This window comes from Apis cerana, linkage group LG9, assembly GCF_029169275.1.
Source record: "Apis cerana isolate GH-2021 linkage group LG9, AcerK_1.0, whole genome shotgun sequence".
Taxonomy (NCBI): Eukaryota; Metazoa; Arthropoda; class Insecta; order Hymenoptera; family Apidae; genus Apis; species Apis cerana.
In genome coordinates, this window is record NC_083860.1 from 6732543 (window position 1) to 6755404 (window position 22862).

General features: G+C 29.9%; 4 protein-coding genes across 5 annotated transcripts; 3 read left to right on the forward strand and 1 right to left on the reverse strand.

The window, feature by feature from the left end:
- Nucleotides 1–2119: 2119 nt before the first annotated feature.
- On the forward strand, nt 2120–7100 carry LOC108004385 (circadian clock-controlled protein daywake). Its single transcript, XM_017067260.3, has 6 exons — nt 2120–2708; nt 2797–3035; nt 3984–4076; nt 4711–4977; nt 5206–5364; nt 6477–7100. The coding sequence occupies exons 2-6, from the start codon at nt 2966–2968 to the stop codon at nt 6623–6625; spliced, it is 738 nt and encodes a 245-aa protein (XP_016922749.1). The 5' UTR covers nt 2120–2708; nt 2797–2965; the 3' UTR covers nt 6626–7100.
- A 141-nt stretch (nt 7101–7241) lies between these two features.
- Nucleotides 7242–10620, reverse strand: LOC108004396 (protein takeout). The gene is made up of 5 exons (XM_017067271.3): nt 10034–10620; nt 8940–9073; nt 8212–8384; nt 7724–7932; nt 7242–7620 (listed from the first exon to the last, which is right to left on the reverse strand). Exons 1-5 carry the CDS (start codon nt 10101–10103, stop codon nt 7469–7471), a joined length of 738 nt encoding a protein of 245 aa, XP_016922760.1. The 5' UTR covers nt 10104–10620; the 3' UTR covers nt 7242–7468.
- On the forward strand, nt 10550–17977 carry LOC108004371 (uncharacterized). 2 transcript variants are annotated; one of them, XM_062079254.1, is made up of 6 exons: nt 10550–10684; nt 13726–14026; nt 14449–14714; nt 14969–15080; nt 15196–15594; nt 17265–17977. In XM_062079254.1, the coding sequence occupies exons 2-5, from the start codon at nt 13954–13956 to the stop codon at nt 15489–15491; spliced, it is 747 nt and encodes a 248-aa protein (XP_061935238.1). In that variant the 5' UTR covers nt 10550–10684; nt 13726–13953; the 3' UTR covers nt 15492–15594; nt 17265–17977. The 2 variants fall into 2 exon arrangements, with proteins under 2 accessions (XP_061935238.1, XP_061935239.1); XM_062079255.1 differs by lacking the exon at nt 10550–10684 and having other exon boundaries at nt 13526–14026.
- A 463-nt stretch (nt 17978–18440) lies between these two features.
- LOC108004344 (protein takeout) lies at nt 18441–22348 on the forward strand. Its single transcript, XM_017067187.3, has 4 exons — nt 18441–18683; nt 19916–20203; nt 21149–21298; nt 21486–22348. The coding sequence occupies exons 1-4, from the start codon at nt 18518–18520 to the stop codon at nt 21635–21637; spliced, it is 756 nt and encodes a 251-aa protein (XP_016922676.1). The 5' UTR covers nt 18441–18517; the 3' UTR covers nt 21638–22348.
- The last annotated feature ends 514 nt before the right edge of the window (nt 22349–22862 follow it).

The following is a 22862-nucleotide window of genomic DNA, read 5'->3' on the forward strand; positions in this document are numbered from 1 at the left end:
TACTATATAACATGCAGATTTAAAATTTGTGTCATTTGTACAGATTTCTATGATAATTATTCTATAATAATTATATATTCAGTGAACGGTGAACCGCATAAGCAATCTGCAAATGTTAACCAATAGACCTACATATTTATCGTCTGAATAAATATGATGTGTAATTTACTTATTATTCGAAAGAATATGAAAGAATCCATTTCTATGGGATTAATTTCAAGGGTCAAATTTTAAGGCATAAATTTTCTCATCTCAATATTAATTAAAGTTTTTTGCCATTATCATTAGATGCTATTTATCATCAAATACAAATATCAATAAATTTATTAAGCTATTCCAACAAATTTTAAAACAAATAATTAACCATCCAGTTTTGATTATAAAAATAAAAAACTTCAAAAATAATCTAATCAATGAATTTATAATATTTAATTCGATTACTTAATTTATTAAGTAATTAATTTTGTTTGCGCAAATCATCCAATATCTTTGTCAACACGATTCTCGATGATCGACAGATCGCTTCGCCGATTAACTGTGTCGAACGATCTATCGATCGAACAACAAACGAGTGAGAGTTGAGTAGATTGATCAGGTATGTAAGTGCATAAGTATGTGGTACTGTTTCGTTGTCCGTTTTTCTTTGTCAGTCGCCTCCCCGATGGAAACTAGTTTCTCATATCGATGAGATGTGATCCAAGGGCGTCCGGTTCGAGCGCTCCGTAATCCCTGTTACATAAAACTGCGTAGACGGTACCGTAGCAATTCCTAAGGGACATCTCATCGTCATTTGTTTACAGTATCGTTTTCAACCAGCTAACTTCATGACAGGTATCTCGCAAGGTCACAAGGTCATGGATGCCTATATTTTTTTTTCCTTGCACATGATCTTTATTCGCTATCTGTCAAAGATCAAGTTTTTTATTATTTTTATTATACACTTTTTTTTCTATATTTTTTTCGGTGAATATATCGGTGAATATGAAGAATAATATGGATCTTTTGATGAAAAATTTAAAGTGAAAAATATATTATTTATTATTATAAGGAGAACTTTAAAAAGTAATTGTTTTTTTAAATTTTCTTGGATTTAGATTTTGATGGTAGATGGATTTTTCAAAGTTTTAGAAACTTTAAATTTTTTTTAAAATAAAAGTTTATAAATATAAGATATAATAAGAAGATTATTATCATATTTTTAATATTTAATTATAATTATAAAATATATTTTAATAATTATCTTTAATAAATTAAAATATTAATTATTAAATATATTCTAATTATTTTGCTTGAAGCAAATAATTATTCTAATCCTTCAATGGTCCTACTTGAAGTAAAATTTAACAAGGATAGGTACCAGGTGTAAACGAACGACATTAACGAGCTTCTGCGTCACAATAAAGCTGAAAAAGCTATTTTCTTCACTTTATAGTTTAATTTATGATTACGTTATTATTCTGCATAGCATGCACCAAATAAGAGTCGAATTTTTGAATTAATTTTTACGCATCATAAATCTTCACTAATCCATCCAATTTAACTTTCCTAGAATAGAAATGATTTATTTTGAAGATATTTATTGCTTATTTTTACAAATGTTGCTATGTTATTACGTATTTTGTAATCGCACTATAATTTTGGTATATAACGTTATAGGGTAATTAGATGTGGATGTGGCATTAAAACTTCATTCATTACACGTTACACAACACGTGATTTAGACCACAATCACAGGCAGGAGAAGATAAATATTGGTCGATTCGGAAATGAATCGGTATAATTAGAGCATCCTCAATGAAAAATTTGAGCGATGTGTTATTATTAAAAAGAAACAACTTCGGATAATTGGAAAATTAATTATCTAAATAAACAGTTTCACACTCGTTATTTTTACGAATTTGATATTCATTCTTTGATCTGTTTTAATGTATTGTTGCTAACTTTTAATTTCAATCGAAGTTGATGTATATTGCATCGAGTAATTAACGAGTATTAATTACGTATATAATTGAAATTATCTATATATCTTTAAGGAATCATGTATCTATATTTTAAATAGATACAGGATAAAATATAGAATTATTAAATTCCATGACTTTGATTTCAAGATGTTTCATCCTTTTTTTTTTTAAAGAAATGATTTGTGGATGAAAATCATAAACAAAAATTTATTTAATATTCTTAACATTCTTAATAGAAAGTTGATATTAAAATTTTTCCATATTAGTCATTACACACTAAAATCAAAACATTTACTTCACAATATATATATTATAATATTATTGCAATATCATTAAATTTTTTATAAGAACTTCTTTACAAAACTATTTAACCAGAAGCAATACTCTCAATCTTCCTTATCCATCGATCCTACGTATATTTATATATAATAATCATTTCCATCAAGAAAATGCCGCCAGAAACAATTTTCCAATAAGAAAAATCTGAAATTTTATCTCATTTTAACAATTTCGTTACGTCAACCTCCCAAATGGAGCATCACTTCGTTGAAAAAGAAAAAAAAAAAACTCGATACCCAAGTGATAGAAGGTAAACAAGCGTGTCAATTATTCCGCTATCTCGGTTTCCGAGAACGCCTATGCAGAACATCGGTCGCGAGAGGAAAGCTATCGGCTCGGCGAGCCAGGGATGCCTATGCAGTGACAGAAAAGTCGAAGCTGGATCAACCCCCCTCCGGATCAGAACCGGTGCGTTCAACAAAAGAAGAGCGGGTTTACGCTGTTCACCGGAATCCACGACACATTACACACCGTTTACTCTCTGTCCGTTTCATAGGGCAGGCATAGAAGCGGGCCGCTTCTCGCCTCTCACGTGTTGGCGCGCTTTAATGACATGCAATTTTGCAACGTAGCTCACCGCCACGAGTCCTTGGCGCTGGGAACTATATAAACGGACCGCTTATAATTGGCTAGGCTAGCTGAAAGATTTTTAACCGTCCAGCACTATGTCGTTCCAAGCCGTGGTCGTCGTCGCGCTATGCGCTGCCACCCTCGTCGTGGGGGATTATCAACTTCGTAAGTTGAGAGGATCGAATATCTCTTTGAATTCTCGTGGTTTTTCTTTTATTTATTTATTTATTTTTTTTTTTTGATGAAGAGTAAGAGTCTTTTTTTTTTAGGAAAGATTTTTGCAAAGGGGCGCGAAAGATAGAGTAAAAAGACTGAGATGAAGATTATTTATTTTTTTTTTTGTAAGTTTTGAGGATTTTTTTTAAATATTGTAAATATCGCGTTTTGCAATATCGTTTTGATTTATTTATAATTTTTTGAGACGGGAAGATCTTTTGCAAAGGATTGATTTAATTAAATGTTCGATTAAAATGTAGAAACTTTTTTTGTTTTCTTTTTTTGTATTATGAAATTGTATTTTTTTGTATTCCTTTAGTAGATTTTTAGATATTTTATAATTTTTGAATTATTTCATTTTGGAATGATATATCTAATGAGATTAATAATTTTATATTTAAGAAAATTAACTAGATCAGTTTGATCAGATTAAATGGATTAAATAAATGAACGAATTAATAGAATGGGGAAATAAATTAAATTGAAATAATTCAATGCAATACAAAATTTACTGAATACTTTTAAAATCATTATTGTTCGTTACGATCGATATACAGTTTTGTTTTTATCTCGAATTGGAGTAAAAGTTTCTGTTATTTGTTTCATAGAACTAGTGAAGTAGAAAGTTAACATAGATAATGTGCTGGTAAGTTGAAATTTTAAAGCGAAATCTGAAAACCACCATTCACTGTGCGCTCCCTCATGAATCACCCAGCAATTTGAACTTTTCTTTTTTGTAAAATTGCATCAAATCTTTATTAGCCTCTATTAACTGAGTTTCTTTTTTTGAAATAACAAAATCTTTTTACGAAAATTGTTTTTCCTTTTCTTACCTACTAAATTAACTTAATTTATCTTAAAATTTTTCTTATCGGTTTTAATCATTTTATTTCACAGCTGCAACAGTGAAGACTTGCAAAAGGGATTCAGACGATTTTTCATCATGTTTGCGGCTCGCCATTCAAGAAGCATGGCCCACATTCGTTCCAGGTAATATTATCGTATTTTTATCGATAATTATCCATCAGAGCAGAAAATATTCAAATGAAGTGTGCACTTATGTATACTCAAACTCCGTTTCCAAACACGTCACAATCTAATAATCACAATTTTTTTCTTTATATAAACTCGTTTCGAAGTCGTCCTTGCCCCATCCATTTTTCCATTTCTCTCGTGGGTTATTTTGAAGCGAGAACGATTACATAACACCATTTTATTGCAAAGATCATGAGAACATTTTTATTCAATGTGTAAACAATGAACTTGTTTTTCCATCATAGAAATAGATGATAGAAATTAGAATGGACGACTGGTCGAAGATTTTGATTGGTCGAGACTTTTCTTTTTTTTCTTTTCTTCGTGACTATTTCAAATGGTAAACATGTTCCATTCACTTTGGCAAATATTTTTTAGGAGTATTATTTAGTTATGTCAACAGTGCATACTTTCTTTACTCATTTTCGATATTTCATTTCGTAATTAACATTCTACGATAAACGATAATATTTTTATTTTCAAAACAGAAGTAAGCAAATTTCGTTTCAAAATTCTCTTAAAATATGAAATTTCGTGAAATTGTAATTTTTATTAATTATTTTTGCAATTTTCATGATTTCCATAATAGGATTACCAGAGTTCGATATACCTCCTCTTGATCCCTATTACACGGAATCATACTCGATGGAACACGAAAGTGGACAACTTCGTGGAAAAATATCAATCGCTGATGTTCGATTGTACGGTCTTGCCAAATCACGTTTCTTATCCGTGAAACCGGAAATGGATGGTGATTTCTTCCGACTGGAAATTGACGTCGAGATACCAAAACTTCTGATCGATGGGGACTACAAAGCCGAGGGATCATTGGCTACTTTCAAAATAGGCGGAAAAGGTATGCAACAAATGAATAAATACATTAATAAAAAAAAAAAGTTTAAGTAATTTTTCTTAATTAATCGTCAAACACGAAATTATTATTATTATTATTTTATATAATTTTCATGCTAATGAAGAAAAGAAGCAAAAAATTGAAGATAGAACTTAAGAAAACTTAATATTTTCATCCCTGATAATAAGATCGTTAAATTTTTTATATACTTACAACGTTTTGATTCAACAGGATTCTTCAACATCAGCATGGAAAACGTCAGAACCACTTGGGACATTTCAGGCCACGTAGTGAACGACAGATGGGTCGTGGAACATTTCAAAACCGTGCCCACGATCAGCAGCATGAAGATCTGGTTCAGCGATCTCTTCAACGGAAACGAAGAACTGAGTAAGTGCAATAATCCTTCCGTGACCGATTAATGAACGATTAATGAACGAATCGATACACGTCACGCAATAATAATCATGCAAATTTCGTATCTCGATGACGGGATTACTATAAAAAAATAAAAAAGGAAAGAAATGTATATACGTGTGACATAATAGAAAAGTACGAGAGATAATTGTTTACCTTAAGTCAGATGCTTCAAATCGATGTAGAAACTTTCATTAGTTAGATAGAAAGACTAGTTGTCTCGACATCATTGCATAATGTTACGTTGAAGCGCACGCATAGAGAGAGAGAGAGAGAGAGAGAGAGAGAAAGAGAGAGACTCCTGTATTTTTCGAGAGAATCCTGTCGTTTAATTAGCATGCATGCAATCGTTATACGCTGTTATTTGCCGCTTATTCTTGTAACTTTATCTCTGGTTATGATGCACGCTCCTCCTTCTGTCGTGTCGTCGCGATGTTACGTGATCGTCGAGTTTGAAGAATGTAAATTTTTTGATTTTGCGGATGTAATAATTTTCTTTTTTTTTCCTCTATTGCATCTATCGTTTGAGAATACTTTAATTATAGGCTTTGATTTTTTTTCCATTCCAAAAATTATTTAACTTTTTCTTTCTATATTGTGTATCGATTGATATATTTCGTTTTGAAATTGAAGTTGAACGAAGGGGTAAAAGTAATATTTCTTGGTCTATTTAAAATCCTTATAAAAAAATTTCAAATTTCTCAATTTTCAATTCCAATTTAATTTCTAGTAATGAATCTGAATTTAGAGTATAAATAGTATGTCCAATAAATAAGAATCTAATTGAATTTGAAAATTTTTTTCTTTACTTTTATCTTTTCTGAAAATAACGAGATCCTTGTTTTGTAATCAATGAACTTTCTGCGCGAAATTTACGAGACAGAGTAGAATGATTTATTCAACTTACGATAGTAATTACAATCGTATGTTCCAATACATTTTTATTACTTGTTGTTTGACAATGGCAATTAATCGTTAAGAGTGATTTATCAAGTAATTTTTTCCTCAAGTATTTAATACCCTTTCGTATAATCTTTGGAAACAATAATTTTTCTAATCTTAAAACGAACAATTTCTGCTTTCAGATCGTGCTGCTTTGGTCTTCATCAACGAATATTGGCCCTTGGTATACCGAACAATGTTACCAAAATTAATAGAAATGTGGGATACGTATCTGTCCGAGTTCACCAATCGTTTCTTCTCAAAGATACCGTTCTCAACAATCTTTCCTTGAAATGAATGTTGAGAATGTAACAAATAAAAATATAACAAACAATTATAAAAAAATGATAGATTTAAAAAAAGACTCAACAAAGTTTTTTTTGTTGAAATTAAAGAATGGAATGTTTCAATTCTGTAATCTTCTTGGCTTCGTAGCAAGATGAAATGAAAGAATCAAGGATTAATTGAATGAAATTGTAATAATATAACACGAATAATTCTAAGAAAATTTTGTGAAATTCATTTGAATGTCAAAATGATCATTGTGATCTCTGAATATTTTTTTTTTTTTTTTTTAATTATTGAAGACACTCTTGTTAATGCAACAATGTTTATACTTCAATTCTTCAATTGTTTTTGAAATTTTTAATTGAATAAATTTTTAATCGAATAAATTTGAAACCAAACAATTAAATATTAATTTAGATGATATTATGTACAATAATTTGTACAATCAGCAATAAATATTGATTCTGTTGTCCTTTAAATGAAGATATTTTTAATTTTCTTCTTCCAATTATTCAATTTTCTTCTCCTAGATTTTTTTTTTGCACGAATGCAATATCATTGCAATATCAAACTAATATCATCGAAAATAAATGATTATTTAAAATATAAATCTATACATCTATAAATATATATACATATATATTTTTTTCATATACTTTACAATAAAGTCGATCGTTACAATTAATTACAAATTGAAATATCGTAACGATATTGTTTGTACCTTATAATCTTGTTTTAACCCAAGTTATTAATTTCCTAATTCTATGTATGTACTAACTTGAACTATTTGTTTCTTCACTTATTTTTAATAAGAGAAAGAGAAAAAAAAGGAGAAGAAACACGCGATTCAGGGTAGCAGAAAAACTTCCACTGGCACGTGGCGTAACAATTGATTAACAATTCCGGCAAAAAGTACGGATAACTTCCTTTTCAGCTGAGGTTCCATCACCTTTAACACCTCCTGCCCATTCTCGCGGAGGAACAGGTTCGTTGCCTCGGCTACAAAATGACAAAAAATTTATTCAAATCGTATACAATGATTCTAACGATAATAATATTTTTTAAAATTAATTTCCAGGATCATTTGGATTCTGTTACTCACTCAGGATTCGATTGTTGTTGAATATCTTGTGGACACCCATCCGGACCTTCTTCACATCGAGGACAACGTCAAGATTATCCACGTTCAGATACGTTTTTCCATCCTTCACTCTGGTCGAAACAGTGCCTTTAACCACAGCCGTGACATCGTCGAATCGCGCGTGAAACGTTCCATTGCCACTGGCTGGTAGAATAATTAACACCCCTGAACTGGCGTATCAAATAGGAAATGTATAAATATTCCTGCGATTCGAATCGAACTTCTAAAATCATCACATTTAATACTAACACGTGTATTTTAATAATTGAAAAATAATATGTAATTTATTTAATCGTCAACGATTAATTTATCAAAAAGGAAAAGAAAAATTATAATAATAATAACGTAAATCCAACGTAATTATATAAGCACAAGAAAAAATTAATAAGGTTAACGGTCAGGGAGAGCAAGATCTAAATAGAGAAGAGAGGAATTTGCAGATCGTGTACCTGGAATAATGGGCGTCCAAGATGAGGGCTGGCATTCGTACAATGGCTTCGAAGGGTGAGCCGAGTTTAATGTTCTCCACCGTATAGTTGCTCGCTCCCCTTACGAATAATTCGCGCAGTTGAACCTTGTAACCGTTTGTGCCACCTGTCAGGGAGAGAGTCAGCTCGTCCATCTGTTAAAATAAGCACAAGTTTTGACAGACACACCAGTTTACAAACGGGTAATCACAATTTGCTTTCCTCGGCCAATTTTATCGATTTTCAGTTATCTCGAATTAGAGATTGAATTAAAGGTATCTTATATATTTTTATTAAAGGTATCTTATAATTTTATTTTATTAAAGGTATCTTGAATTATATTTAAAACATTCTGGCCAATTTGACTTTAAATTATCTATACCAATCAGAGATTTAAAACGTACGTTTCGAATTTGGGAAAGGAATTTATTGATTATTATTTATATCATAACGTTTGTCAAGTTAGGGAAGAAAAATTAAGAGAACGAAGAAATTTATGTTTTTCTAGTTGTTCTAAAGTTGTATGTTTGCATGTAATCTAAAAGTTCTATCCGTAAAAGTTGATAATTTTAACGATACATTGAAATTTAACGATAAATCGACGAAATTATCGAAAAGAAGAGTGAGAATTCACGTGTAATAATTCTATTAGCTAGGAAGCATTAATTTTCAATGTATCGATAGGATATCGAAAGCTGGTGAGAGCTTACGCGAAATGGCTCGACGGAAGGCAGCTCGATTTCCGGTATCCCGACGCTTAAGTAAGGTCTCAGATGGTGCAGTGCGTCAATGAGGCATGTTTTCAATTGTGGATCGCTTCTCGAACACTGTTTTATGTATTCGGCTGCAATTATTGAAGCATTAACTGGCAATAAGTTAATTGGAAAATAAATTTTTATTATTATTTATATATCAATGAACATTTTTCTTGTAATAGCCGACAGAAAGTTGCAGTATGATTTTCTAATCTTTCTTTAAATTATAATTAAATAGATTATTAATTACAAATCTTATTTAATTTTATTATATTTTTTTCGATTTATAGAAATATTGGAAAAAAAGAAGAGAGAAAAATTATTCAACGACGTTAAACAATTTTCAAAGGGATAAAAAAGAAAGGATTTTAATTTATTATTACGTAACGCGGCTAAGTTGATATTGATATTACAAATAGTTTGTTTTCAATTTCTCTTTGAATTGTTCGAGTAAATTCGACTTGAGATCGAACATCGAATAAAAAAAAAACGCCTCAAACGTGAGGCCATCATTAAACAAAAAGTTAATGATCGTTAATCAAGGAAACAAGCGGAAACGTTGGTTACGCGAAAAGGTAGTTGCCAGACAACTTGTCACTTCTGAAACCGCACATTGTGAAATTCTAATGAAATTTCTTGAGGGATACTTGCACGACTGACCCTTTTGCCTCGCATAACACATTTATGTAACTCTTATTTCCCTCGTTTCACGCCATATAAAAATCCACATATTCCATATTTAACTGAAAAATGAAAGCGCCTTCATCATTCTTATCAACACTCACAAATTCAACCGAACAAAATCAACATTCAACGTATCTTCAACTTCTTCCATTCTTAATCGATCGAACGCGAAATTGAAATCGTATCTCTCTGATCCAAAAAGAGAGAGAAAAGAAAGAAAAATAATAATCCTTTTTCATCTTCAACACGCCTTATATCTTCTTATCAAACTTTCACTTCCAGGTTTTCTGCTCGGCTCCAACCTCCAACGAAAATCATTCGTACGAGAAAGCAAAAAAAAAAAAAAAATATGTTTAATTACTCACGATTAGAGTCGATGGAGAGGGTAGTTGCACCGGATATAATCACGAGAAGGCACAAAGTGGCAGCGATCATCTCGATCCAAGATAGTCTTTCCTCCGATTAAGGGCTCGAAGATGAAGAAAGAGTTGGAACGATGTTGGAAAGCTTTCGAGGAGGCAACTCTTGGCAGGTCGGGTTGGCCAGGTGCGGGATCAGTGGACAGACACCCGAGACTTTCGTTCAACGAGCTCGAAATCTAAACAGCACCTCGCTAGTCCTCGACTGACTATGCAAGAGGGCATTGACAGATCGCAACTGCACTCGGATACTTTCACTGCTGCAACGTGCACCTGCGCCTTCTTCGTCTGGGACGAGTCTCTATGGTTAGAAGATCGTTGTGTCGAAAGCGTACGACGCGGATAGTCTTCGGTCTTTTCCAATCTTGCCGGCTACTGGCTGGAAAGCTGCCTCTTGGAATGCCTTTAAACCCGGCTACTGTTTCTCGAACACTCTGCTTCTGGCCTTGATCGTCGATAATGAATCGATTTTTATTTCTTTATTTCTTTTTAACTCTATGTATATGTTTGTTTCTTTAGAAGTCGATGACGTCGTTTTGTCGTTTTCCTAGCTGTTGTTGGAATCCTGCCTTAGGATATGGAAAGATTTTCGTGCAGGTAAGGTTTTTTTTCTTTTAATATATTCATCAGAAATATTAATGATATTAATGATATTGTGGCTAGAAATAATTGTGAGTTAAGCGAAATTAGAATTATCGATATCAATATAGAAATTAGCAATCAATCTTGTTTCTCGTTTAAATATATTATATTAATGAAATCATTAAGTTAGATCTACATTGTATCGCTTCATCGATTTTTCTTTTTATTAATATTTTCGATATGACTTTAAGATTCTCGAACGTGGCTAACTTCTTCTCGTATTTTATACAAATTAATAACAAAAAAAAAAAAAGAAAAAAGAAATCGAATTAGGTTAATTGGACATTTTTAAGAATTTCAAGTATTACAGAATATAAGGTTAAATATTTTTAAAGATTCAATCAGAATTTTAAATGAATATAAAATGGACTTTGATTCATTGAAATTTATTCTTCGAATTTTATTCTTTAAATTTGGTGATATTTTACTTGACATCATGATTGATGTAATGACAATCTGCCAATTAGTTTTTTTACAAAGCGTATCTCCATAAAATAAAATCTTCTTCCCAGCTATAATAGTTTCAATATCGATTATTTTCCTTTTTTCTTTTTTTGATATTTATGACGTTCCATTCCCTTTGAACTTTATTTCCATCTTTGTAACTTCGCGATTGATTTTCCTTTTCTCGATATTTCTTTTTTTTTTTTTTCATATTTAGACGTTATGACATCATTTGATTATTGATTTCCTGATCATTGCAATGTCTATTCTATTATTGTTTGAAGAAAAAGACTTTTATGGTGCTCTGTTCTTGAGATTTCCCTTTTTGGGAATATATCAATGGCACTCTTTTTTTTTTTTTTTTTTGAAATAGACAATTCATTGAAGTTTCTTTGTATATTAAATCATGAAGAAGAAAAACAATTTGGCACCCCTATTCTGGCGCCTCTGGTTCTGGTTGGCAAGCAATATCTTGTATTGATTTTCATTTCTTTCTGTTCTTTCTTCTAAAAGACAATATTAGGCAAAAACCTGATATTTTTATCATTAAATTGTATATAAATTTCAGAATGTTTGTTGGAAAGTGATAATCTTTCGAGCAATTAGTTGAATATATTTGGTTTGCGATTGTTCGCGATTGTATGTACCTTGATATATTTTAAATAATTTCGACAAACAATATTAGAATATTTTACGAGTAAAAGTAAAGAAACATGTATAAACATGTGGACTAGTGAATGGTTTGCTATAAAGCTGTGAAAAACAATAACATGCGTTTTATAAAATAATTTATGAAGAATAATGTTAAAAATGTTTTTTTTATCAATGTTTTTTCATTTCATAGAATATATTACCAATGATTTGCATTTCATTAATTTTTTCAAAACGTTATATAACTTTAATGCTGAATCTTTTAAAAAATTAAAAATTTTCTTTTATTCTTCAAGAAATACTAGTTTTTCTTTTTTTTTTAATTAAAAAAATATTGAATATTTATTATTATTTTTTATATTATTAATTTAATATGTTAATAATCAGTTATATAATTCTTCTCAATGAAAACAAGTTTTCCTCGAGTATAATAAAAATTAGAAAAATAATAAAAATACTATGACAAAAAAGAAATGCTAAAAAATAGTAAATATGTTCAAGATTTCAATGAAAATTAATGAACTTTTTACATTATCGAAATGTAAGATAATATAATGAATTTGTAACCGTAATTGCACAATTTGTAATCTATTGTGCAATCAGATTTTCAATAGACTGAACTTTAGGTATGGATTCATGAAAGTGTTGAAGCAACCAACTATGTTACTTATGTTATGTTCAAAAAAACGCAAAATAATTTCAATTTGATGTTGAAAAATAATTTAATTTTTTTGATATTTTAATAAGGATTTTACAAATTATTTTCATAATTTTATATAGAATTTTACAAAGAATTTTATCATCAACTTATAATTTGTATTATAATGATTACTTTTCAAAAAATAAAATTAATAATTTAATTTTTCTCAAAATTTTACTCAAAATTATTCGTATAAATCTATTATATTACATAAAAAACTTTCACTTAGTAAAGAGGTCGCGAAAGTGATCTTTACATTGATATATAAAATTTCTTCAATATATCTATATATCATAATATTTCATAATCGGTTGTGAAATGATTTGATAACGATTATGAAAGATTCGAATTACAATGAAAATTAGAATTAAAGATGAAAAGATATCTATTATATTGTATTTACTTCGTACAATGTCTAAAAAAAACAGCAGAAAAAGTTGGATAAACATTATTTAAATAAATTTATGATCAATTAATATACGTCATTTGCATATGATTGTCATCTATCCACGAAGAAAAGAAACAAGTAATTACACGTAATATAATATTTATTTACTTACTTTAATTTTTTTTGCGTAGTCGTCTCCTTCTGTGTAATTCATTTCTTCTAAAAAGATTGTATAATAATAAAATTATTTTTATAAATTCTTTTCTTATATAAATCACATGTATTTTCTAAATAAAGTTAAAAACTGTGTTCATACATATTATAATTATTGATCATTATATCGAATTTCATTAATTTTCATGAACTTTGTTTCGATTAAAGGCACTTGCACTTTTAAATTTTTCACAAAAATTTTTTACAACTCATGTATCTAAAAATTCACAGCTTTGTTAACTATTTCCAATTAAATTTTTTTAAAAAAAAAAAGAACATTCTCTCTTCTCTCTATCTCTTCAGGAAGATTTTTTTCTAAAGACACTTCTCTTTTTTTTAATAAAATATCTATAAAAATAAAATAAAATAAACAAAAAAAAATTACTCAACTATTCACAGTAATAATTCAATCCACTCAACTCATTAAATTATTCATTAAAAAAAAACTTTCACAAAATTAAGATAATTATACGATAAAATTAAAAATTACACAACACAATTTTGATCCTCGTCCAACGAGGAATAAAATAGTAGCAAAAGTATACTCTCCAAGATATTCCATCGTATTTTCTTATTTTTTTTTCTTAATATCTTTTTTAGATGCTTTTAGATCTCCCCAATATTTTGACGCAAGTTTACGTAAGATTGGCCGTAAATCCTCGCTCAAAACCGAAACACGGTTAACCCTTCTCTCAGATGTACGGTCGAGAGTGAAAGTGTAAGCATCGTATGTACAGTTTTGTTAGCCTAGAATTGTGATTACCTTGAAGAAAACTGAACGCTGTTGGTGCGTTCGATTATCGACGAAGTACATTATCGATAAACGAGATGCTATTGTCGATAAAAGTTTCCGGAACGTTGTTGCTCTTCCTGTGCTCATCATCGATAGGAATAGAATTTGGTAAATGAACGTCTTTTGATTTCCACTAGATTAAGAAAATAATCGATAGAACGTGTAGAAAATTATAGAGTTTTGAAGTTACTTCTTAATATTTTAATCACGATATATAAATAGAACGAAGTTTAATCTTATTAAAAGTAAATTATTTTTTTCTAATCGTAATTTCTAATTTTTTTTTTCAAATTATTATATTCTACTACTTTAAAATTATTAAAATTTTATTGTAATTTGGAATGATAATCATTTCATGGTAATTTGATATTCGTTAAAATAAGGAAATAATCTTTTCGCAATTTTCTGCTTTCCATATCTAAAATAGTAATACGTTTTATCTTTTTTTGGTAATTAATTTCAGATAATTTTAAATTGTAACTCACCATTTCATTTCTTCAACAATAATGTACTATCCTTCTTTTTTCTAGAGGATCATTTCAAGGATTGCCACCCAAATGTCTCGGATTTCGACGAGTGTATTCAACGTGCATTAAATGAGATTCGACCTTATTTTAAGACAGGTGTTTCCAAATACGGAGCACACATCCCCTTCGAGCCATTTTTTATCAAAAAAGCGCGCACGTCACGAGGTACACCAAATTTCGGCTTTGTCATTACAATGAACAACATCGAGGAAGTTGGATGGGATTTGAGCAAAGTGACCAAGTTCACCAGCGATTTGAAGAATTACAAGGTGAAGATGAATGCTTGAGTACACACACGCATATGTATGGAATAATATTTGTCGAATCTAATAGCTTCTTATGGATTCTTTTATTGACAATCCTTGATTGTCTCTTTTGAGAAATAATATGAATTATTTATCGTTATTTCATCGAAAATTTCTGTTAATAGCCCACGCAATACATTTTCCTATTTAATTTTCCTATTTAGAGAAATTATTACGGATATCTGTAACATTAATAATCTTTATTGTTCGATTTTTAGGTGGTGTATACGCAAAATTTCCCAGACAAACGGCTAAAGGGTGCATACGAATTCAAAGGATCTACGCTTAATTTTACTATGAACAACAGAGGAACGTTCATGCTACAGCTTTGTAAGTGATATTATTAATTGAAATAAAAAAAAAATTATTAAAGTTAACAACCAATTTCAGTTTCTCGCAAGAAATTGAATCAATTATTCTCGCAATCATCATTTTGTCTTTTCAGACGATTTCGTTCAAACGACCACGGTTATCGCGAAACCAGGAGCAAGGGTTTATGTGAAAGTGGAGATAAACTCGGTCAAAGACATGAAGTTACACATCACGAATTTGTTCTTCGGCATCAAATTCATCGAGAATATTGTCGACATCGTGATAAATAGCATGTGGAAACAACTCTTCAAGATAAGCGCACCTATAGTTAACGAACTCATCTCTGACGGATATTTCGAATTATTCGATAGCACATTCCGCAATTTTCCATTCGAGAAAATTATCAAACCATATCCTTATACGAATTAAAAGATCATTTAAAAAGATTTTCTTTTTTCTTTGAGGATAATGATACGAGTCACGAAAGATAACTAGGCTCTGTCGGGATAATGAAACAGAAGAGGATTGATATGTAAGTATGAATCATAAAGTATAAAGAAAGTAGAGAAAATATATTAATTTTTTTTTGTTAATATTAAATAGCATTAAATTTTCTAAGATGATAATCAAAAATAGTTTTATCGATATTTAATTTTAGGAATATTCTTCGTCACATTTTTACGATGATTTAATGATAATTAATATGGATTTTAATTGCTACGTTAAGTTGTAATTGCTCAATTTTTATCAATTCTATAAATATTAATTTAGATTATCTCAGAAAATAAAATGATGATAAAACATGAAATAAGAATAAATGAAAATATTATTATACAATGAATTTAAGTAAAATAAAATTTCCTTTCTTTGATAACAAGCTATATTTAGATATTTCATTTCTCGGAACAATCAAACAAGAACAATCGAATTAAACGTTCCATTTCTTGCTCGCTCGCATATAAAATTGCAATCAGGATGAAATGAAAATTATCTCTTATTCCATGCATCACATTTTATACGCTTCGTTCTCTCGTATCATTTCTCGCCAATCTTCGTGTCAGTCTTGCAAGATCATGCATTAATTGTCTCTTTGACAAATTACGGACTTATTCAAGGATTTATTCAAAAGATTCTTGGAAATCGGTCGAATCTTTCTTTCCTCCCTCTCGTGGAAGTACGATTACACTTTCTTCTTCTGTCAGGATAGCTGCTCGCCTTGAGATTCTGACGGTCTACGACCTCGCATTCTCGTCGTACGTCGACTCTACGTCGATAATTTGCGTTCAAAGGAAGACATTAAGTAACGTAATGCTCGCATCGAGAATATATATCTTGGCGGTCATTGTCTTCTTTGAAGAGTAAGTGGAGCATCTTGCGCATCGTGCGCCATTGAATGAATACTTCATGGATTTCTTTGATTTGTTCCTGTTTTATATTATATTTAAGCAACAATGATTTTTTTTAAATTATACCCTCACTTCTTCGAGATTTCTTTTGTTTTCTCTGATTTAATGATTCGATCGAGAATTATGGAATTATTTGTATAAATATTTCCTTGTTCTTTCTTTTTTTTAATTTTAAATGATCTTCTCCAATATTTGTTTCGTTTTCTCTGATTTAATGATTCGATCGAGAAATGGTTAACTCGAATTATTCGTACGAATAGTTTGTTGTACTCGCGGTTTTGCGACGCTCAATCATAATAAATTCTAATGGTGATCGAGTTACGGTGCTTATTAACGGTGCCTAACATTCTTCGCTAAAATATTCACTTCTTTGACTTCTATTGTTCACGTCCGTCCGTTTTTCTCCTATCTTTTATTCGTCCAATTTTTATTGTTCATCGTAATTCATCATCTACCTACATTAGGCGAATGAGGAGATCAAGTCAATCAAGTTTGCATTTATAGAGTTCATGAAAAAATTGTCGAGCACGTAGTTTTTCAAATAATTTAAAAATCTCTGTATTATGATCCTGGAGGTTTTTAGAAATTTCAAATCAAATTTACAAGAGAGTCTCATGACTAATCACCCCTGATGATTCTATTAATGTAAAACTTAAAAAAAAGATCGATTAAATATAAATCGATAATATAAATCGTAAATTATCACTAATTAAAAGGAAGATAACATTCTCGAGAAAAAGTTAATCAACAACAGATGAACGACGCTTCAAAGTTACTTTGTTCTCGATTCTTTCAGATACGATGTTTTGCCGTTGTAATAGAGAGATAATTCTTCGAGAATTCTTCAACAATAGCGCATATTTTTCTCGAATCGTTTCTGCCTTTGTCTGCTTTTTCTACGCTGTTGAAGAAAGTAGCAGACAATGAGACTGCGAGAAAGTTAGCCGCTAAAATAATTAACGTGTACGTATCGTGTTCCATATTGACAATCTTGATGTAATAGAGGGGAAAGAAGAAGAAGAAGAAGAAGAAAAAGAAGAAGAAGAAATTTATGAAGATCGTTGCGGATTCGAGAAGATTGTGCTTTCTCGAAATTATAAAAATTATTATAAACGTTGACCTGTATACAATGTAACCGTATTGAACGAGATTAGTTCTTGGAAAAGAGGAAATACGAATGGAAAGTTAGGTTGGAAAGGAAAAATGAAACGATCTAATTTTTAAGAATTATTTTAATTTGTATTAATCATAGTTCACGCATAATTTCTGTCCACGCGTTGAAATCACCGCCAGATCTGTTGGATCTGTTTTACCGACGTGACATCGTCGCGCCGAACGATGACTTTTTTGCCAAATTCTTTTCAAAATGGTTTCACAACATGACAAATTTCTTTTTTAATTATAGATTAATATAATCGATTTTCATACATTTCATTTTCATAGCATATATTATTTTATATTATTATCGAACCAGTATTAGAAATAATTAAATCATTACCGCATTCCGAATCATCAATCTTCATTAAACCCTTCGACTCGATAAATTTCATTTTCTCGATTTTAAATTCTTCAACAATAATCCAATCATTCAACGTAACTTTCATCAAATTTTCAATGTATCTTATTTTCATTCTCAATATCATTCGATTCACAAAAAAAAAAAAAGAAAAACAAGAAATCAAAAAAACACAAGAAACCCTTCGATCTTTCGTGATCTACTTCCCTTCGAAAGTTTCCTTTTTTATCGTTTTCAATCTGCAGCTGATAACAAAAGAAATCATCCTCGATTTATTATATAATCCCCAATATTCTCCCAAAAGTGAATCCGAATTGAAAGAAAGCTCTCTCTCTCCTCTCTCTTTTTCTCTCTCTCTCAGAGAGAGCAGAGAATCCATCGCTGGATTCTCTGTCGTTCGTACGTAGAAGCCTCGAAGGCATAGCGGGGGCAATGTCAAGGTGGTATAAGGCCTGGTGCATCCCTGACGGCCGGTCATTCCACGCGGAGAAATTCGATCGAAGAAGTCACTGGAAGGCGACGAAGGGAATAACATGAAGAGTATCTCGTTTGTGCTCGCGTGTTCGTTGGTGATCGGCGTGCAGGCGATCGGAAGATACAGGGGATTAGAGTTTTTGGAACCTTGCTCCAGAAGCGACTACAACGTCGAGAGTTGCCTTGCCAGATCGGCCAATGTACTCACCGACCGCTTCCGTCACGGTAAAATGTTGTTCGCCTTTGTCGTTAAGGATTATAGTTAATATAGAATATGTAATTTGCATTTATCAATTATAAATGAAAGAGTGGATAACCTTGTCGTTCAATCTTTGTTCGATGTGGTTTTAATTTTGGTCGTAGATTTTTATTCTTTTCTTTTCTTTTTTTTTATTGGTGGGTTTTTACATTTGTGAATATTACATTCAGTCTATCTGATGTGAATATATGAATATGGAAAATATGTCTCGTTGTTCCAGTTATTTTTAAATCGTTAACATACTATATCGTTATTTTTATCCCGTTTCTTCGTCAAAGGGTTCTTTGTGATGGAAAAAAATCTACTTTTTCTCATTTAAATTAAAAGAGATTTGCATTCTCAAAAAGAATAAAAAAAAAATTAAGATCCTTTTTACCAATGCAAAAATATCAATCGTTTTAATTCAAAATTAATATTTTATTCAATCTTGCATTAATTTCTCGAAAAATAAATAAAATACATTTGTCCTTCTATACATTCACAAACAATTCTAAAATATTATAAATACACGTAATCTAAAAAATTTTATTTCCCGCACTCGAACAAATTCTTTGCATCCCCTCCTCCTCTATAAACCAATGCATTTGTAACAAGAGACCCGTTAGACGATGACTAATGTTTTATCGCTCGTTTGATGGGAGTCCCATTTTCTAAAACTGGAATTTGATGAAAAGTACGGAAGTCGAAAGTCGGAGAATTACAGATTGCGGGAGCACGTGGTGTCGTTTAAAGGAAGAGATAGAGAGAGAGGAAGAGACAGAGAGAAAGAGAGAGAGAGAGAGAGAGAAAAGACACAGAAGCAGGTTATAACGGTGTATTCGAATGGTCATCCAGTGTCCTACATTCCGCGAACACTATACAAGAGAGCACGATCGAATAGATTCGATTTATTTCGATTCAGATTGAATAAAATATTGCACAGAATTTTTATCAATCTACGAATCTCGTTCTTTTATTTCACTGCTTTTCTCTCTCTTTTTTTTTTTTTTATTTTATTACTTTCGATTGCTGTTGATAAATAAACGATAATTAATTAATAGATTAACATTCGAATTCACGTAATATTTCCTCTCGCTATTTTTCGTAACACTTTATCGCAATTCGTTTATTAAAATATAAACAAAGTAAAAATGTATCGTATTATCAAAAAAAAAAAAAAAAAGAATTGGAATTTCACTTTAAAATTGAAATTTGTAAGGTCTGCCGCAATTGGGATACACAGAGATAGAGCCCATCATCCTCGACGAGCTCCATATTGCCCTTGGCGAGGGACCAGATGGATATAGAGCTCAATTCAAGAACATCACTGCAAGAGGCGTTTCCACGTTACGAGTGACAGGCTTGAGGGCCAGATTGTCGGACGACGAGGTTCAACTCCAATTAGCTTTAAGCATTCCGAAAATCAGGGCTGCCGCTAAATACAGATCGAGTGGCACCTTGCTTCTGGTCAAGGCAAGCGGAGCTGGAGATTATTGGGGCGAATACGGTGAGAGATTATTTTTAACATGTTTATTCCTAACGTGATGACTTTTTTTTTTAAGTAAATCCTTCAATTTAATTGTAACCAATAAAAGCATGGAACATTGAAATGGAAAGAAGACTTATAAAGAAATAGAATGTGAAGTAAAAATTAAATTGTTCTCGAGAATTAAATATCAATGTTAAAAAATATTTAGAAAAATACTTAATGTTCCAACTGATGTATATAAAGATATATTAGTAATTTTAAATATGTAAGCGAACAGTGTGATAGAACATCGGGCTAAGTGAAAAGGTAAAAGTCAAGAGCATCGTCAACTTTCACCGCCGACGCAATGCAAATTTGTTTTTCAGCTAACTTTTATGATCTCACCTTTTAAATCTTCTCTCTGTTTTAACTTAATAAAAATATTTAAAAAATCGAAAAATTTTATTCAAATCTTTCTCTATTGCGCAACAGTATTATCAGAAAAATTCTAAAAAAAAAAAATATTTATTTTATTATGTTATTTCATTATGAATAAAAAAGCGAAGTGATACAAAACGTATAACGTTTGCAATTTTTATTCAATACAATAATAAATATATATATATTTTTTTTTACATGTAAAGAAATTCAAAATTATAGGGGGACGAATAGTGTTTTACATGTTGAGAAACACTGTAGAAATACATTACGAATGGTATCATTGACCTCTCTAATGTATTCGCCTTGCAGAATGCAACCAGTTCTGCATAACTGCATCTTGATCTTCGCATGATAGCTTCGAGCATAAAATTTTTATTGTCCATAAAGAAACAGTCTATAAAGATTCTTTCGATAAATCAATGCGATGAAATAAATCAATTCTCATATGTCATATAAATTCTTCTATTAATAAATTAAAATAAATTTTTAATCATAGAATTGCGAGTATTTGAAACAATTTTTTTTTTTCTTTTTTGATTATAGAAGGTGTAAAAGCAAAAGTATTTATCAGAGCGAAGCCATTCCTGGTTCAAGATCGTCGTTACTTGAGGTTACAACAACTTAAGATGGATTTCAGTGTGCAGAATATTAGGATGGGTGTTGAAAATGTTCGCGACAGCAACGCTATAATTTGTAAGTATTTATTTATACAAAAGTATCAATAATTCGCGTTATACGAAGACAAAATTTTTAAGAGGAATAAAGAAAGAACTTAAAGAAAGAAAAATTTAATGAAAAAGAATAAATTAAAAAGAAATTTAAACAATAATTTAAATAATAAATTTTTTTCTCGAATAATTTTTCTCTTTAATAATTTCAGTGGCAGCGTTGAATCTTTTCATTAATACCAACAGCCAAGAATTGCTGAAAGAGATGAAACCGGATCTAAGAAGGAAATTAGTTCAAGTAATGACGACTTTCGTGGAAAGGATCTTTGCTCAGGTACCATACGATGCTTGGATTTTAGATTAATTATGAAAGTTGATACAAGATGGCAGTTAATGGGCAAGAATGACCAAATATTTTATATTAATTGTTAAAGAACAAAATAACTAAAATGTCTCCCATTTTTATTTTGTTAATTTTTTTTTGGAAAAGGATTTTCCACCAAATGCAAAAAAGAAAAAGATTAATTGGAATGGAAGTTTCAAATTTGATAATGAAATATTTAAATTATAATAATATCTAAATATAATTTTATCAATTTACCAAAAATCGATGTTAAATTGATTCAATCTTAAAATATTTTATAGTATTATTTATGTTTTCTCTTGGTTTATTTATATATTTCATGAATATAAAAATTGGTAGATATTTTGTATATTTTGTGTGAGATAGTGTGAATGATAATATCGAATCAATATCATTAACAACAATATTCATATTAAGTTATATTGTTCATCGATTATATGACTAACTGAACAATGAAAACTGGAGGAAAGCTTCAAGCATTTTCTATGTCTTAAAAAAAAAAAAAAAAAAATTATATATCGGATAAAATTGTAGCTTTCTCTGTTTTCATTTTTCAGTTTATATCATGATTTATATTATACATATATTTTTTTTTACATATTGCTTACTGTTTCTCATATACTTTCTTATTATGTATTTATGATTATAAGTGAATATTTATTTCATTAGATTACTATCGTTGTATTAAAATAAAAATTAATTCTTATCGAATTTTGTGAAATATTATTTCGAAAAAAATCAAGCAAAATTATTCATGGTTATTTTAAAGATAAATATAATATAAAATTTTCATTCTACGTACATGTATATTCATTATATATTTGAGAATAAAATATAAAGTTAATAGAAATATGGATATACGTACGATATAGACGTCATTTATAAATAAAACATCTTTTCTGAAATGTAATTACCATTTGCAAATTTGAAATCGATCTTTCCATTGTATGATTCATATTATAAGGAAACAGGATAAACTTTTTTTTTTTTTCTCTAAAAATTAATTTGCATAATACATATAAATGACTACTTTAAAAAATATAAATCGAAAAATTCTTCATAGGGGTATAATAAAAATTATATAAGAATTTTATTTTATTTTACTTATAATTAATATAATAATTAATAATTATTTCATTTATCTTTGATTCGTTCAATTATTATAAAATTATAATTATTATATTGATTATTTTATTCATTATATTTTTTATGGAGAGGAACGAAC

Coding starts and splice junctions, on each gene's coding strand:
- LOC108004385 (XM_017067260.3), top strand. CDS start 2,966: ATGTCGTTCCAAGCCGTGGTCGTCGTCGCGCTATGCGCTGCCACCCTC. Junction 3,036..3,983: donor CGTGGGGGATTATCAACTTC/GTAAGTTGAGAG, acceptor TTTATTTCACAG/CTGCAACAGTGAAGACTTGC. Junction 4,077..4,710: donor ATGGCCCACATTCGTTCCAG/GTAATATTATCG, acceptor TTTCCATAATAG/GATTACCAGAGTTCGATATA.
- LOC108004396 (XM_017067271.3), bottom strand. CDS start 10,103: ATGATCGCTGCCACTTTGTGCCTTCTCGTGATTATATCCGGTGCAACT. Junction 9,074..10,033: donor CCTCTCCATCGACTCTAATC/GTGAGTAATTAA, acceptor CAATAATTGCAG/CCGAATACATAAAACAGTGT. Junction 7,933..8,211: donor TTGGACGCCCATTATTCCAG/GTACACGATCTG, acceptor TTGATACGCCAG/TTCAGGGGTGTTAATTATTC.
- LOC108004371 (XM_062079254.1), top strand. CDS start 13,954: ATGCTATTGTCGATAAAAGTTTCCGGAACGTTGTTGCTCTTCCTGTGC. Junction 14,027..14,448: donor ATCGATAGGAATAGAATTTG/GTAAATGAACGT, acceptor TCTTTTTTCTAG/AGGATCATTTCAAGGATTGC. Junction 15,081..15,195: donor AACGTTCATGCTACAGCTTT/GTAAGTGATATT, acceptor TTGTCTTTTCAG/ACGATTTCGTTCAAACGACC.
- LOC108004344 (XM_017067187.3), top strand. CDS start 18,518: ATGAAGAGTATCTCGTTTGTGCTCGCGTGTTCGTTGGTGATCGGCGTG. Junction 20,204..21,148: donor AGATTATTGGGGCGAATACG/GTGAGAGATTAT, acceptor TTTTGATTATAG/AAGGTGTAAAAGCAAAAGTA. Junction 21,299..21,485: donor CGACAGCAACGCTATAATTT/GTAAGTATTTAT, acceptor TAATAATTTCAG/TGGCAGCGTTGAATCTTTTC.